This window comes from Amblyomma maculatum, chromosome 11 (genome assembly GCF_055883805.1).
Source record: "Amblyomma maculatum isolate TAMU_Amacu chromosome 11, ASM5588380v1, whole genome shotgun sequence".
Lineage (NCBI taxonomy): Eukaryota > Metazoa > Arthropoda > Arachnida > Ixodida > Ixodidae > Amblyomma > Amblyomma maculatum.
Window position 1 is genome coordinate 113,545,629 of NC_139354.1, and position 17,041 is coordinate 113,562,669.

Consider the following 17,041-nt stretch of genomic DNA (forward strand, 5'->3'; position numbering starts at 1 on the left):
CTTGTTCAATACCAGCCCCAAGGAATGCGGCAAAAGGGAAAAGCACCTGATGAAAAAGATGAAATGGAGACTCGTCAACCAAAAAGCGAATTCTGCTTAATCAGTTCATCATGTCAGACCAGCTGAGAGTACGTAATACATTTTAACAGTAACCTCCTGTTGATGAGTGGAAATTAAATGACGATTCTTTTATATACGAAGCAGCCCTGAGCAAAGTATCGAAAAAGGCGAAAACAATCACATATCATTTATGGAATCCGATGCCAAGACGCTATTTGTTGCGTACGGCCGTCTGCCAAGTAAGTAAGGGGCGGTGTCATCTCATCTGCTTTCATGTGTACTTATTGTGTTGCGTGCGGTCAAACTTTCAGGGAGTTCACGAACAGCCCCACGATTTTCAACTGCATAACTCCCGTTGATCTCGGTGATTTGTGGACCGGACGTCCGCCAATCAGATGCACGTCGCCTACGGCTGGCGCCGTCTATCTCTATCGGCGCTGCATACGCGCACTCGGCTAGTTTCACGCAAGTTTCACTTTCCTCCACCTGCGTGTCATCGCTTTAGCAACGAACGCGCGATCGTGCGTGGTTTTACGCGGCTTCCAACGAGGAGCACGCTGGCAAACAGAGATGGCGTACTCGGGTGTTGCGTGCAAGCTCGAGGTGCGGGGTGGCGATGGACAGGTTTGCTGAAAGTGGAACGCGCGCAGTCTAGGTTTTTGACCCAAAATTATTCACTATACTTAAAGTTGGCTGGCATAATTAAAAATATGAAGTGTGACACCGTGGTTGCTAGCGTTTTCGGATGTGCGATCGAAAAATGAGATGGGTGCGGAAGCAGCTGGGTTGCTGGGAAAATATAAGAAATTATGAAAATAGCTTCGAGGACATATGGATTTCAGCGTTCCTTCTGCACCAGAAACTAATGTAGTCAGGGGCTGTAGCTCTAGAAGCGGCTATAGAAGCGGCAGCATACGACTGTAAGCTACTGCCAGAAGCTGCCAAACGCTTCCATCGGATAGCATTGTGCCCTTGTGACTACGATGATCGATGTTTAGCGGTGAGATGGCACCCACCACCGAACTGCATGTCATAAATACCTTGGCTTGCACAAGCCGAGGTCGAAAATATATTTTTTTTTCTACAGAATGTGGGTCCACAGAAAGGCTAACAATGCACGAACTGGCCGATCAATGAGTTCGGTGGCTAACACCACAGCTGGGGAAATTTGTTCCGCTGAAAAACATAGGCATCGGGTGTTGAAACCAACAGGACACAATATGGGCGTCCTTTTCCCGCACACAGTTTCGAAGCACAGCCTGTCCTCTCTAGAACTCGCGTATTCGAAGTCATCTCCAATTAGGTGCTCAAAGACAAATAGGACCGGCACCAGCGGCTACCACCTCTATCGTAGCGACATCTCGCGTGCGACGCACACACCGCAGATCTGCTGCTCGAGAGATTTCCGTGCCTCACTAGTGCAGCGAGGGCCAGGCCGACACAACGTCACGTCTTCCAAGCAGCCTCATCGCTAACCTTCTGCGGAAAAAGGCGCCACCAGCAACGCCCAGCGCAGAGCGTGGCACACTGTTATTGTGATCGACGCGTAGACCGGCGAGACGCCTCCTCTGCCCGAGAGGCGCGTATCAATCTTGTTCGTGGCGGCCTCAGAACGGATCCGCCAGATAAGAGAGAGCGACGGTGGCTTCGACAGGCCCAAAACCACAAATCACACCAGGACGTGTCCCTCTCTGCTTCTTTTCGTTGTTTCGCTCGTGGTTGCGGTGTAGGAGCTGGTAAGCAGCGCAGAGAGGGCTGCAGGATGCTTCTCGCGTGCTCCTTGTTTCCGCACTGATTGGCTGGGCAGAGCGCGCCGGTGGTGGGAGCGCTACATCGCGCGCATACGTCCGACCTTTCCTTACGCCGCGCACTGGGAAAGACCAGGGTTGTACGTTTTCCAATTCTGTCCTGCATTTCTTTTCTTGTTCAGTTTTTTTTTTCTGTTTTCGGAACCTTTTTTTCACTAGAGAGAAGTATGTGTAAGCATGGCCAAGCACGCAGAAGGAGCTAACCGCTGACCAATTTGTCAGAAAAGAAGCAGCGATGAGCGCAAGATAGCGAATCCTCAAGCTTTGGTATGCTTTTTTTTTATTTTCTGAACTGTCGACTTTTGTTTGAGCGCTTCGGCAAGCGACCCAACTTTCTCCGAAACTGGACCGGCTCTCATCTGGTCAGGAGGACTCGCGGAGTAGCCGCGTTCCAGGACACAGACATTAGGATGATTTCAGAAAGGTGCTGCCTCGTCTGGCCTGCGCGCTTTCCTTCCATTCACGACCGCAACACTTGAAAGTGCGAATGAAATCGCATGATCTGTACACAATGTTGTCCCCAGGCAACATGGCTGGGAGCATAAGGGATGGTGGATATTAGGAACGTCCCCTTTAAAGGGAAACTGGCTCACGGCGTCATACTCAGTTTTCTTTATATTTCTGCAAGTAAACAGAGCTTACGCTACTGTTTTTAAATACTGCATAACTGTGTGAATTACGAATTTTTACTTCTGAAATTATGTTTACGTAACCATCCTGCGTTTACGCCACCCATCTTCCATTTTGTTTATTACTAACCTGCGCCGCATATTCGCTCATATCATCTTTGCTATCTTTGAATCTTAGGCCCTCAGGTTGGACGACTGAGTCAGAATCGACGTGTGGATGGATACCTCCGCATTCGAGTAAAATTTGTTCCATTGAGTCTGTGGGTTTGCACAGCGCGCACGTGTGCCACCTCCGAAAAATTTGCTTTCATAGCTTCCCGTCATTATACACCTTGATCTCGTTTTATGCACCAAAACGCCATCTCTTGACTGACCAAAAATAAATTAGTTCCTAATTTCTTATATATAATTTTACAGGCCTACCGTGTCCTTTTTTTTTTTTTGTCGTTCTGATATTCATTGATTATTTTTTGCGGTTTTAACCTCTCGTTTAAACCATTTTTCGTTATGGTTCCCTTCATGCTTCCGGGTTAGTTTTCTACCAATTACAGGTCACTGTAAGCTAACACTCTTTATGCACAAGCCCTTATATATGTGTTAGCTACCCACCTCTCTTTCACTAATTTCTTGAGACGTTCCCCATACAGTACCTCGCTCTGAGCTTCCCTTGTTTCGAATAATGTCTATTCTATACGTCTCCTTCTACTGTCTGATCTGTGGTTTGGCCGTGAACAATTAGTGCTAATCTTCACACAACTTTACAATTTAGAATTTCTAGCCCTATCTTAGCTTTTGCCCCTAGGTACGAAAGAGGATTGCCAAAAGTAAACACTTGCATCGTTATTCCTTTCTAGGCACTTTTCAGTACTTACTTCACATCTTTCAAAAGGTATATATGCTTCTTTGTCGCTCTATCTCTTCTCCGTTTTGCCCTATTTGTTTTTCTTAATTCTCCATGCATATTTATCCTTACCTCACTCACATTCCAAGACATCCGCATTTTGTCAGACACCTTGGCCTTTCACGGTGAGCAAACGTTCAATAAAATCGCTATAAATATCATCAAACCCTACTTTATGTGGTGATTAATCATTCCTCTTCACAGATGCTAAGAATTTCGAATGGCGTCCCTCAAGGCAGCATTTTAGGGCCCTCCTGTTCAATATATATATATATATATATATATATATATATATATATATATATATATATATATATATAAATGACGTCCCTAATATTAGTAACCATGCAAAATACATTATATATGGAGATGACACCAGCCTATTTTTTCTTCCAATGACGTACTAAGCTTAGCAAATACCGCAAACCGCACGCTCTTATCGCTTGCCACATCAGCCAACTCATTAAAGATAAAAAAAAAAATCTAAAGCAGTACTCTTCCTTCCTAAAGGAAAACAAGTGCTTTATCGGCCCTATTTAATTATACCTCAATGGCAGTGTTCGAGTCCGTGGACACCTTCAAATCATTGGTTGTGACGTTTCGCAGTACGATGACGAGGGATTCCCATGTTAATAATATTCTGTCAACGCTTTTTAGAATTGTCGGAATTACTTCACGTAACAGGCGCATTCCACCTATCAAAACTAAAATTACTTTATATTATGCATTTTTTTATTCCCACCTTAGCTTTTGCCTCCTTGTCTGGGGCGATACAACGGTATCTAATGTCATAAAACTGCAAACATTACAAAAGAAAATGCTTCGCGCAATTGTCAACGGGACGTATGATTCGCCTACTAGACACATTTACCTACATTATAATATTGTACCTTTCACCAAATTATTTGACTACAGATTTGCATGTCTTTATAAATGAACGATAAAAAAGGGTGATTCATTTTTTTTCTCAAATTGTTCCTATTACGTGTCGCCACTCATCATACGACATCAGATTACAGAGTAGGTCTGCATTACCAAAGTGCAGAACTAACTATGGTTTTTGTATGTTGAGATTTATTGTGACAAAGTTCCTAAATACCTCTCTCAGTGCCCGAGTGAATATTATGTCTTTTTCTGCCATTCGGAAAAGCTTTATTCGGCAATCTATGCTACAGGGATGTCAAGTATTTGAACGTATTGTGCCATTCTGTGTTATAGCCTCACGGTCTTCTGCGTCTATTATTGCTGCCAGTTATGAGACATGTTTCTGTCAACCTTGTTCTGTAGATGCACTTGTATTAATTTTTTTTTATTCAGTGGTTGTTTTTGCCTTGAGCCTACTGCTGACTTGTAGGGGTGGTGAGACCCGTCAAGCGGTGTATAGTTCACTGCTTTTTTCTCACCATCCCCTGTTTGCATGTACAAACTGAAATAAAGATTGATTGATTAATTGATTGATTGATTGGTTGGTTGGTTGATTGATTGATTGATGACTCTGAAAGTAGATCTAAAAGCGTATGAACCTTGTCCAAAATCTCCCTGGCTGTCAGTAAATAGTACAATATTGTCCGCCTACAATTAAGCTCGGAAGCCTCTCCTCTACAACAGTGCTGGCCAGTTTGTACGAGAGGTCCTCATCTAGACTATTTTTCTAAATTTAGTTTTTTGCATTAACCATATAAAATCTGACTAGCACTTCTTTAAGTCAACTTTCTTCGCGCATGGTATCCTACCCCACGCAATTTGAAGTTCTTTGAACCGTTATATTTACTATAGCATTTTTACTATCTTGAGACCAATAACCTTCATTCTTGGAGAATGATCCAGATGGGCTCGCTATTAACGGCGCCGTACGCATCACTTCTCTTCATGAGGAGAACATACAGGCCCACGTGCATTTCATCCTTGCTTTTTCTACCGCGTGTGTTGTTTTGTTGTGTGTGTGATGGACAAAGGTGACTTTAAAACCTACGATTGAAAGGTTGGTGTGGACTGTACAGGTAGAGAGCCCAGAGAAGCGAACAAAAGCCCTTAATGAGCTTAATAGTTAGATTAATAATCAAATAAAATGACCTATTCAGCATTTTATTTTTTTTTTCATGAATTATAATGCGATACTGAAGGCCATTCACATCGAATTGCGAGACCAGTTTTAAAGTTATCTTAATGGGCAACAAAACGTAGTTAATTTCTCGCAGTGACGAAAAATTTATTTGGATCGACCAGTCAAGTAAAGAAACACTTAACGCTAAAACAGGCTTTTGAGACCTCGTTGAATGCACTTTTTGAGATTTAATACTTACAAACTGACGTAGCTGCACGTGCTGTCGTTTCAGAATGATGTTGACTTCTTTTGAAGCGTCAACAAATGCATGACGGGCCCCTGTATTTGACGAAACGAAACAAACGCGAGCCTCGTCATTTTATAAGGATCCATTCTTGGCAAGCCAGCTCAGCAAGATTGTTTTCACATTCAATATTTCTATCTATTTGCCGATTGCGAGCAACTAAACTAGGCCGTCCAATTTATATTACTTCTATACCACAGATGACTACTTAATTGTCTGTATATAAGCTGAGTCATGCACATGGTGCTTTCTTGTAGTGCAATGCACTTTCACAGGTCACACAGACATGTCTCAAGATGTAAATATACTGATCTATAAACATTGAAATAACTGCCCCTTACATATTGGGCAAGTGCGAGCGGGCACAATATAGGGGCCTGTCACTTGTACGTAATTCTTGTTCGGAACTTCTCCAGAGCATTTTTCTTTTCATCACTTCGGCCCACGTCAGTAATTTTATAGCCTACGTTGCCCGCCTATAGGTATCCTGAAAGCGCTCAAAAGAAAACTAGGCCAGCGAAAAGTAAGCAATACAAAATAGGACATAAGGATGGCAAAGTAATTTACCTGTATAAGCGAGCTAGGGAGCACGAGCACACAGCTATAATTCCATCATCATCAGCCTGACCCCTCCCACTGCAGCCGAAGCGCTTATCACATAGCCCCTTCCAATTAACCAGGTTATGAGGAAGATGAGGCTACCTAATCCCGGCAAGCTTCATAATCACATCCGTCCACCAAACGTTTTGCCGCCCCTGCTACGATATAGCCTTCCTTTGAAATGCTGTCTGTTACCCTTAGGGACCACTGGTTATCTTGCCTTGGCCATGCATGTCCTACTCATGCCCCCGTCTTCTTGATTTCGTCTACACTTTCAGCAAATTGCGTTTGCTGTCTACCCCACTCTGTTCGACTTCTGTCATTTAAAGTTACAAATGTCGCTCCCTTTTCCGTAGGACGCCGTGTTGCCCTCACTTTGAGTTCAACCTATATATTTTCTTCTGGATGTGAGAGTGACGGACAGACACAGCAAGTGCTGGCCACTTATACTGGAAAAACTAAACCACAAGCTGAGAGTGCTTGTAAAGTGCAATCCACCACATTCTTATGTACTTAGTTATTTCACTCTCGTCGTCCGAATCTGCGGTCACTACCTGACGTAAATGAAAGTATTCCCTCGTCGCTTCCCTCTCGTCGTCCGAATCTGCGGTCACTACCTGACGTAAATGAAAGTATTCCCTCGTCGCTTCCAAAGTCTCGTTGCCTACCGTAAGCCGCTGTTTCCTGCCAAGATTCCTAAACGTTACTTTACTTCTCTTTGTGATAGACTTTAGACCCAACCTTGTGCCTTGCCCGTGAAGGTCGCTGATCAAGCTTTACAATTTTCCCTTGAGTTACTTTGCAAGGTAAGATCAAAAGCTAATCGCAGATTTCTAGGGTATTTACCACGCGTACTTATTTCCAACTCTTCTCAGTCCTGGACTCTGAATACTTCATTCTAAGCAAGTAGTGAATAGCACAACAGACATCATGTCTCCTTCTGCTTCGATCACACCATCATTCATTGAGATTTTCTCTGCTGCATTTTATTGCTGCAGAGCGACTACAGTGGCCGTGCGGGAGCTATAGATATCTTAGTGTTATATTTTTACTCGTGACTTTCCTACAGCCTGATTGCTGATGATTGCTGTGGTGCCAGTTTGGCGCAATCCATAAATCAAATGCACAGGTACTGGAGACTCGAGCCACTAACCATCCAGACTACGCCTAACACAATGAATAAGAATGATGGCACACTGCACCGTATTTACACGAAATCTCTAAGAACAATACTAACTCCTACAAAGAGCCAAGGACGTCCGGCTGGTTGTTCATTGTGAACAAGGAAGCTGTAGCGTTCTCGAAACGTCATTTGTATTTGACCATGGTCAGTGGCCATTGAATCTCATCAGCTATTAGCCTTCACTTGCCCAGGTATACGAATATGCCATATTATATTGAGTATCCTGCCTGGTCCTTTGGTTTATTAAATCTAACGTTGTCATCAATCATAATTTGACGAGCGATTACCGTAGTAAATACTCTGTAGGAAACAGATAATAAGCTGAGTGGTTTGTTTGTTGTTACTTTTTTCAAGTCATTCACGTTCACTTCATTGTGGTGTAAAGTAACATTATCGTTCATCTTATAGATTTCAGTACGCTTGAGGTTTAGAGATACTCCATATAAGGGAAGGGGGGGGGGGGGGGGGGGCAATTTTCCTACCTCATTCTCTTCGCCGTCTTTAAACATGCAGTTGCCCCAATTTTCGTTGCTTCTAAAGCTTTCTCGGCTTCGTCTTTCGTTACAGGCGCAATGCGTAATTTATTCGCCCAGCTGCCCCTATAATTATCGTCCTGATTATTTCGTCTACTGCATATATCTGTGTAAATTCTTCTGCGGCTTTGACTACATTATCGTCAATCGGGATAAAATTATCGTCCTCGTTTCTCAGCACATAGACCTGGTTTTCGCGCATGCTATATACATGCAGTTTTGTCTTGACCAAATGTAATCAAGTCAAATCAAAATTTATTTTTACTTTGCACAAAGTACAAGGATGCAGCCACAAAAATCTACTGCTACCATCATCTTGACAAAGCGTCTGCCCCAACTCATGACAGCAGTAGAGGCATAATATGGAAAAATCTCGTGGTACCCTAATTCGAGAGTATGGTCGATGCTTCTAGTGTTATTCTTCTTTTTGTCGAACAGGTTGTACTTATTGATTAGTGTCAATAGCTCTGACAGTTCTAGTCATTATTTCACGTAACCGCCTCTGAAACTGTTTTTGTTTCTCAACCAGAGCTCACGTAGCTATTTCTTAGCGAGCTGATGCCTCGACGCAAGGTTTGCTTGTTTTCGCTCCAAAAATATCCGCACTCAATGCGTCCTTAAAAATCGGTTTTAACGCTGCCGGCGGCGTCGATAGAGGAAGCTGATTGAGCCGTCACACAGCGGGGGTGGGCACAGACCAAAAGAAAAGGCAAGCGAGGGGGCAAGGCATGTTTTACTACCGTCACGTAAAAACGCCACGCCTCCCGTGAAACTGCGAGTCCACGGAAGCTTCGAGGGAGGAACGGGCGCGGCGCCACAGACGCCCGCATACATCACCCTCTATCGCGATGTCACTCTGATTTGGCAGTCCGATAAAGCTAGCGCGAGAGTTACGATCCAACCTTCGTCTTCTCTCTGCGCATGCGTTAGAGTGGACTCCAAATGCCTCCGCAGGAGGCTGTCGCAGAGCGACACTTACTGTCGACGGCGCTCTTCTGTTGACGGCTCTTCGTAGGCAAAATGAATTCCATTATGTAATTTGCTGTTTAGGTTTTTTTTTTGTTTCCTGTGCCGACTATACCTACACAACCGTCGATCTTAGTACTAGTTTCAACTGCGATGCTCAGCCTGCTTCCCATTTAGGTGACAGTTCTCCTAACTTTTCTCAATTAGGCTTCTGTGTGGCCACATTTGGGAAAGTTAGATTTCGCCAACCAGCGCTATCTAGATAAATGGGCAGGCGGTATCCGTTGTTCCCGGTAAAGAGAGTGGTCTGCACCAGAGTTATTTTTTGCCCCTACCATCTCGCGCATAGCCTTTAAATCGGCTCTGCCGAAGAGCTTTCAGTCGCCAATAGCCTGAAAATGGTGCACGGCAGCCTCCACTGTCACTTAACCGTGCGTTGCACTCCGTACTCGCTTGTGTCGTCTGCCGTTTGGGCGTGAAGCCGAGGACAGTGCGGATGGCCTGACGGATTCACAGTGGCTATTCCGGCTGCTTTTTCCGTTGGCAATAAGATGACAGTAGCCAAATATACGAATCATTCCTTGTCCTCATTGCTCGCGCTGTAGTTGATAAACGGAAAGCAGCACAACGATTATCAAGACTAGTCATACCTCGTTGGTCGTCCCAGTGCAGAGTTGAAGAAAAGCAGCAAAATTGGATGAAAGATAAGAGCTAAGCAGAAGTGTGAAATTATCTTTGGAATGAAGATCTCCAAGCCGAAGTTTCAAGTGTTTCATGGAAATATAATAAAGGAGGATATTTTTACTCGTCTATAAGCATGTAACGGTTACAATCGGTTCTTCAGAAATATGAACTAAGTTTGTAAGTTTCACTTCCCCTGGCTGTAGTGCTCCCTCCTCGTTTTGTTACTCTATTTTCACTTTTCTCCAGCTATGCCTCTTAGCAGCGGTGAGCATCGCTGTCGAATAGCGACGCCTCTGCGAGTTAAAGATCTCGGTCGTGTTCGACAGGGCGTCTACAGAAATCGATTTGCCTCCGTGGAATGCGCTTTTCGCCGAAGCGACCGTAAAAAGCTTCGCACGCTCCTCCTCTTTGAAACAGCCGTCCTTTGCACTACGAGTTAAAGCGTCTCTTCGACTCGGGGCCCTTCATGTGGCAGCTTGCGTCTTTTAAGGCAGTCAGACGTCCAGACGCGCTTTTTTCCCCTCACTAATCTCTTTCATCTCGGAGTGCAGCCTACACCCCTGCTCCTTCCCTTTTTACGCGGACGTCTTGGAGAGCAGTCTACTCCGTGGTTCCTTCCCTTTTTACGCGCCTATTATTTTAGTGTCTGAGGAGTTCGAAGTTGTCAATCTACAGAATGACCGCGTTGACAGAAGGGACAGGCGCGTGGCTGAGGCGCGGCGTCGTTTTACGAGGCCTCCGTCTGCGGCCGCCGAAGCAGCTTCGGGCAATAGAAATTTCAAGGGGGATTCGCGCAGCAAAGTTTGACATTTAAGGAACGCAGCCATAGTGACGAGAATAAAAGTCTGCATTTGTAGTCCGCGTGGCTACTCGAATACTTCTGTGGGAGCTTTAATCCGTGGCTTATTTACGGAGGCTGGTCATATCCCCCACAAATTAGGCCACCGTGGCGCCATCTAGCCAAGCACCAGGCCGATACAGGCACCATTTTCGATAGTTGTAAAAACCGACTCGAACAATGAAAAAAATATATATAGAGAGAGAGGGTTTTATTTCGCCAACCGTGGTAGTATCGTTGGAAAGCGGTCGAATGTCAGCTCTCCACCCACATTTGAGGACCTGCCTGCCTAATTTCGATGGCTGGCCACCGAATTGTCGGAGGTGGGCCAAGTCTTTTCTTGAAGTGGGCCAGATCGGGTTTGAAAGCGGGCCAACCTAATTTTCTAATTGCAGTTGACAAATTGTGCAATGTCAATTCTGCTGGTAGGCCACCCAAGTTTGCGAGTGGGGGAAGGCATTAGCCAAACCGTTTCTCGCCTTTAAAGACATTTCGCGGGGTATACAATAGTGGTGTATTTCGATCCCTTGAGTACAGACGTAAGGTATTGAAGACGAGACCATTCGATTCCCAAAGGGAGAAAGTGGGAGTAAAGGGGTGATCGCCTGCGAAGACATCTAATAAGTTCCACACCCGCTTCTCATGAACAATTGCTGGATTCAACTCTGTTCCGCTTTGGCTGCTTTGACAAGATTCGTGGTTGTGTTCGACTGTATTAAGCAGTGCTCTTGTGCTAAAATGAGGCAAGAAAGAAAGCTGTGTCGCCTAACAAGTTGGTCGTGCTTTGAGCTTATTGTGTTCGCTTTTAAAGATAGCATAATCCTCTGGCTCTCGTTCGACATTTACCTCCACTCTCCTATCAAAGACGAAAGCCTACAATGTACGCGAGTGAACGTTTAAACTGCCGCTTTCCTAACTAGTTGTTCTTTCGAGAGCCCACTTCAGAATACGAATAATATATTTGGTTAGTTTAATGCATGCTGTCTAAATCGTTGTCGTGTCATGTGCTATTCATGTCGCCACGCTTAAAATTGATGGAATACTACGACCACCTTTCAGTGGATTGACCCATTAGCGACCAAGAAAATGTAGCGGGCGGATTTGTTTCGGCTTTAGCATGTAATGTTTATTTCTACTGAAAATCATATTCGGTACATTTTAAAACATTCACTTCACATGTTGAAGAGTATCGCAGATCTACCTTTTATAGTACGCTGGGTCCTAAGCATGCATCACAAGTGGCTAGTTCTACCCGTTCTCACTTTGTGGCATGAAACTTGTTGAAAGATGTATGCTTTAGGCACACAGTGAGATCGGACTTCTTTCAGGCCCACATGCATCTTTTGGGGCAATAATGGCACCAGAGTTGTTTCTCTATAATTTTTGCGGAGCACCCACATTTGTCACTGATATCGTCAGCCATGATGGAAGCGGGGGTGTCTGCGAACCGCTGCTTGCATGTCAAGGCTCAGGAAATGACGAGTAACACTCCACACGAAGGTAAATGTATACGCTCGTGTCCAGCGCTTTGAAATATTCCAGGCGTTCGCCATCGTAATGTCCAGCATCCGCGTGAACAATAGCTACCACCACTTCTCGCCCTTGATGCTAATCCTATATTTTTCAAAGCTTGATTCGAAATGTCGACGCCTTCCATGCCACTGCTGCAGCTGGAAAACAGCTTGGCTAAAGAACGTCGACTTTTTTATGCGTTCTAGGCTACCGCCATTTGATTAAAATATATTGGCTAAATCCTGTCATAGTTGCATGCCATATCAACTGCATTGCTACATTTCTTAATGATAAATGGCATTTAAATTTTCACCTAAAGTATCTTACGTTAATACTCAAAGTAAGAACGAAATTATCCTGGGTCTTTCTTTTCGAGTTCTTTTTAGTGTACTTATTGTTATATGAATTTTAATGGAACAGATTTACTTCGGGGCATTGTTATGCAGTTCTAAATTTTTGCACTTGTTTTCGAAAGCCTGATGACTGAAATAATTCCGACAGTAGTTGTAATGATGCAGTCGTGTAGCACAATTCGAAATTCGGCATTTCAGTGTACAGTGCTGGTTTATTTTAATAAGAAATCAATAATTAAAATTGCTTCACTGTGAAAATCTTAAGCATTTTAAACTTGAGTTTGATCAGTAGCTGCTATGCTTTACGATGAGGCTATAAAACTGGCGTGTGACTCGGTGCTGATGCGTTTGTACTAAGCCCTCTAGTCTCCGCAGACGTTTCTGAGGGCACACAACCCGCGCTTATGCCCTCCTTACATAACGTAGCTTGCAACCTGTATATGCACACTAACGAGCGATCTAGCTCGTCACCCGTCCAGCCGTACCAAACTTCTCTTTTTTGGCTCCTGCTCGCGACATTCAACTCCGTTCACCCAGTTACCACAAAGAGCAGCCCATAGAGCGAGCTGTCTCGCTGAGCAGTGCTCTGCTCTGAAAACTTTGAAGAGGTTCAGCTCCGCTCACGGCTCTCTCTGCAGCCGCCCTCGCCGAATCCATCATGGCGGCCAATTACCGGCGGCGCCACGGCACGGCTGATTCTGTAATTATCCGGGCGCCCTGCGCGCCTTGTTCTCCGTTGAAACAAAAGGCGACAGCCTGAAAAAAACCAAGCAAACCGGAGACCGAGTGCACGCCCAGTAAGGAGGGGGGAGTGTGAGGGGTGGTATGCTTCAGGGCCGCGCAAGTAAAAAGAGTACGGTGCCTAAGCAACTGAGGACGGTGATGTACTTGGAGCTCGTTCAGTCTTCCCTTGCTTCTTGGGTTCTTGCTTGCTTGCACGATGGCTCGCTGTTCGGGTTGCGTGATTCTTGCGGGAAACGGCGGTTGTCACGCGATTACCATGGGCTGCGGTGCTGTGCGCTGCCCACAAGGCGGGCGCTCACACAACACCCGTGCGTGAGTTAGTGCGCAGCTCCGCAATTATTCAGCTGTCCTCTACAGTACACTGCGCGAGATAGGAGTTTTCTTCTCTCTTCTGCAGAAAAATGCATTTCGAAGGAACCGCTCGGAAGAAGAGAGAAATCGAATGCTCTCGCAAGGGTGCGCTTTTTGCATTAACATTAAAAATATTTTCCCTACGACCAGCATGACTGAAAAAATAAACTAGCGATGGCATGGCCGGTGTGTGTGTATATAGGACGAGTGATCGACCAAGCTGGCTTATGAAATGGTTAATCCAATGATGTCGCGAATCATAAACACAAGGCGCTAGTCTTTAAAATTTGCTCTTTAAACTAGTCTTTAAACTAGACTCGTGCTATTAAAAATCCAAACGAGAATAATTCTCTCTCTTTGCAATAAGCTAGAAAATTGTTATTAGTACTTCATAGCTGCAGTCAATGAAACATGGGGTGCCGGAGGACAGCATACTTGAGCCACACCTATCGAATATTTTCATCAATTACATATTGCAAATAGGTACAGGTATACGCAAAAAATTAGCAAGTCCATTTTCCTTCAAGTAATTTTTGATTGAAAGTGAATGTTCTCAATTTAAATAAGTAAAATAAGCAAAGCGGATTATTGGACGAGTTGGTAGACATTATGTTAAAACAGCGGATCTGGTTGGTGCTGCTGCAGCATCAGATTAAATGACTCAGTCTATGTACTGTGTCAGGAGAGGAATTAAAAAAAAAAAAAGAAAGATCGCTGACCTAGACAGGAAAAGCAGAAAAAGTAGGCCTAAAGGTTAAACAATATGCAACGTGGCAGTATGCAGATTCAATTTCGGTAAGTTCGTGCGCACTATGTACTCCACAGAATACGTAACCAGTGCATATTGTAATGTTCTTTTGAAACGCTTTTTTTCAAATTGGCCATTCGTTTATTGGCCACGAACTCTATCAAGCATGTTAAAGTGCCAGCTATTCACGACCTTTTTTAGAATACGGTTCAAATTATTGCGCTATGTTTTGAAGAGAGCGAAAACTCGCTGGTTTCAAACCCCTTCTAGAGGAATTTCTGACACTGCCAGACCTGAACTCAGACGCTAATTGTCAAACGTTGTCAAACGTACAGGGTTGCTGGGGTGCTCAGATATATCCAAAGCTTGTCAGCTAAGCTTCTGCAGCATCGGATTAAATGACTCAGTCTATGTACTATGTCAGGGGAGGAATTGAAACAAAAACAGATCGATGACTTAAACAGGAAAAGCAAAAAAAGTAGACCTAAATACTACACAATATGCAACGTGACAATATGCAGATGACTAATATAGTGTCTAAAAGCCTAGGGAACGAACAGCAGTTTTCAATGCATAGCGAAACACTGGCAGTGGTAGACGAATATATATACTTAGGACAGGTAATAACCGCAGATCTGGACCATCAAAGGGAAATAGTCAGGAGAATATTATTGGAATGGAGCGAATTTGGCAAGTACTCACATATTATTACTAGCAGCTTACCGGTTTTGCTCAGAAGGAAAGTATATAACATTTGCATCTTATCTGTAATCACCTATGGGCTGAACAGTAGAGGTTCTACTTAAGCTGAGGACACCGCAGAGAGCTATAAATTAACTTAATGACACTCTGGTGGAAATCAAGAAGAAATGGGCACGGCAAGGTTACGCAGTGCGAAGAGAGGATATCCGATGGTTGCAAAGGGTAAGAAATCGGATTTTAAGGGAAAGAAAGCATAGCAGGGCCAGGCAGAGAGTTAGTTGAGCGGATGATGGTAAAGTTTGCAGGGGCCAAGTAGATGCAGCTACCACAGGACGTGGTTAGTTGTAGTAATATGGGATAAGCCTTCGCCCTGCAGTGGGAATAATCCGGCTGATGATAATGTACAATATCACGGGAAAAAAGGAGAAAGAACAGCACAGACAATGAGCACTCAAGTAGTCACGCACGCTTGTAAGCTTTAAACACTGAGCATCACCCTGTGGTCAAATGTTTATAGGTAATGGACTGCCTACAGCTTCTGCTTTGCCATTTTAATCATAAACTTTATCCGTTAAGGTAAGGGCAACTTGAAAATTACGTATACGATTTAAGGAAGAAGGTAGAAGGGAAACAAACGACATGGCACAGGAGCGAATTCCAATTTTTTTTTTGTCCTATCATTTCGATTAGTTATCGGCGTCTATTCATCCCACACTCATTTCACACGAACATTGGTCAACTAAGCAGTGAGGTAGTCTTATCTGAGGATGAACAGTGGCTTGTACTATTTTAGAATCTTATTGTAGCTGAGTCCTGACAGGGGGGTTTGTGATCTGGACTCGTCCATGTCAGTCCTGCACTTTAGCTCTACCTTTAGAAAGCAGCGTTGGGCTCGTGAAAAATCAATAACAGTTGCAAATCACTACCTTAAATGGCTGGCAGAGCTTCTTTCAAGGCCATCCTAGATTGTAGCAGGATCACAGGAAAAGTAAAGAAAGTTCTTTTTTTCTTATAGCAACCTATTGTTGCTCAGTGACGAAGCGCCCTCTTTGGTAAGGAGGGCCTATAAACTCTTCCTAAACTGTATATTTGAAATTCAGTTTGATCAGAATGGCACGAAAAGAGACAGAAATTTAGCTCCGTGCGGCTTTTTCCGCAAAGAATCCTGAATTTTCCCTCATGACAATTACGGCAAGGTTTATGTAAAAGACCAGCTACTACTAGCGAATAACAAACACCGCCTAATTTTAGGAGAAAAGCGATTTGCTCTACTTCCAGTGCACAGCAATGAACATCGCCCATATCGTTTAAACGCCTTTTTATAGAAGCAAACAACAAGCAACGTCCTTTTAGGATACAAAAAATAGTTACAATGAACCTTTCAAGGCAAGTTTGTATATTGCGGAGGTGTGTTTTACTTCGGCGGTGTACGCAAAAGCATAGCAGACCAAGCGACACAATCCCCGCGACAGCAAAGAGATGGAACGCTTCGACGCCGAAGACATTAACCGGTTGTTAAGACATTTAGGGCACTTAACGCGGCCCACAGCTTTTCGTGGACAGAGGTTCGCGTGCCGGTGGGTCTGAGCAACGACCGTCGAGCCAAGCGTGATGTAGGAGAAAAGCAGCAGAGCGTGACACTCACTGGTGGGGCCCATGGCGATTGTAGCGCCCCCTGCGGTGAAAGAATGCGGTTACTCGACGTTCAGCTGAAGGGAAAAGAATACGACGAAAAACCGATTAAGTGACAGCGTTCCTCTTTGCTTGCCTGCTATATGGCCAGAAGTGGATGGAGAACGAGCGTGAGGTTCACTGCATGATCAACTACAACGTTCGCGCAGACAGTACGCGAAGACAACAAAACATTGGTCACCTCCACTTGGGAATCGCGAAAGAGTACTCCACCTTTAAGGACGTTGGTATCAGCATTCAATGTTCAAATCTTAGTTCAGAAGGTGCATTACGTCCGGACTCATACTTAACGGCATCCCACCACGAAAACAGAACAAAATTCAATGCAAAAGTGCCCGGCAAGCATTGCATCGATAAAAGTTGTCCTCAAGGCGCCATAGTATACATAT

The 17,041-nt window shown here is 44.3% G+C and overlaps 1 protein-coding gene across 1 annotated transcript; it reads left to right on the plus strand.

Moving 5' to 3' along the window:
• The first annotated feature begins 4,008 nt into the window (after nucleotides 1-4,008).
• LOC146174698 (uncharacterized) lies at nucleotides 4,009-16,708 on the plus strand. Its single transcript, XM_084585437.1, is given in 4 exon segments — nucleotides 4,009-4,356; nucleotides 4,358-4,582; nucleotides 15,478-15,536; nucleotides 16,510-16,708. Coding segments are annotated over 4 exon segments (831 nt in total).
• Nucleotides 16,709-17,041: the final 333 nt, after the last annotated feature.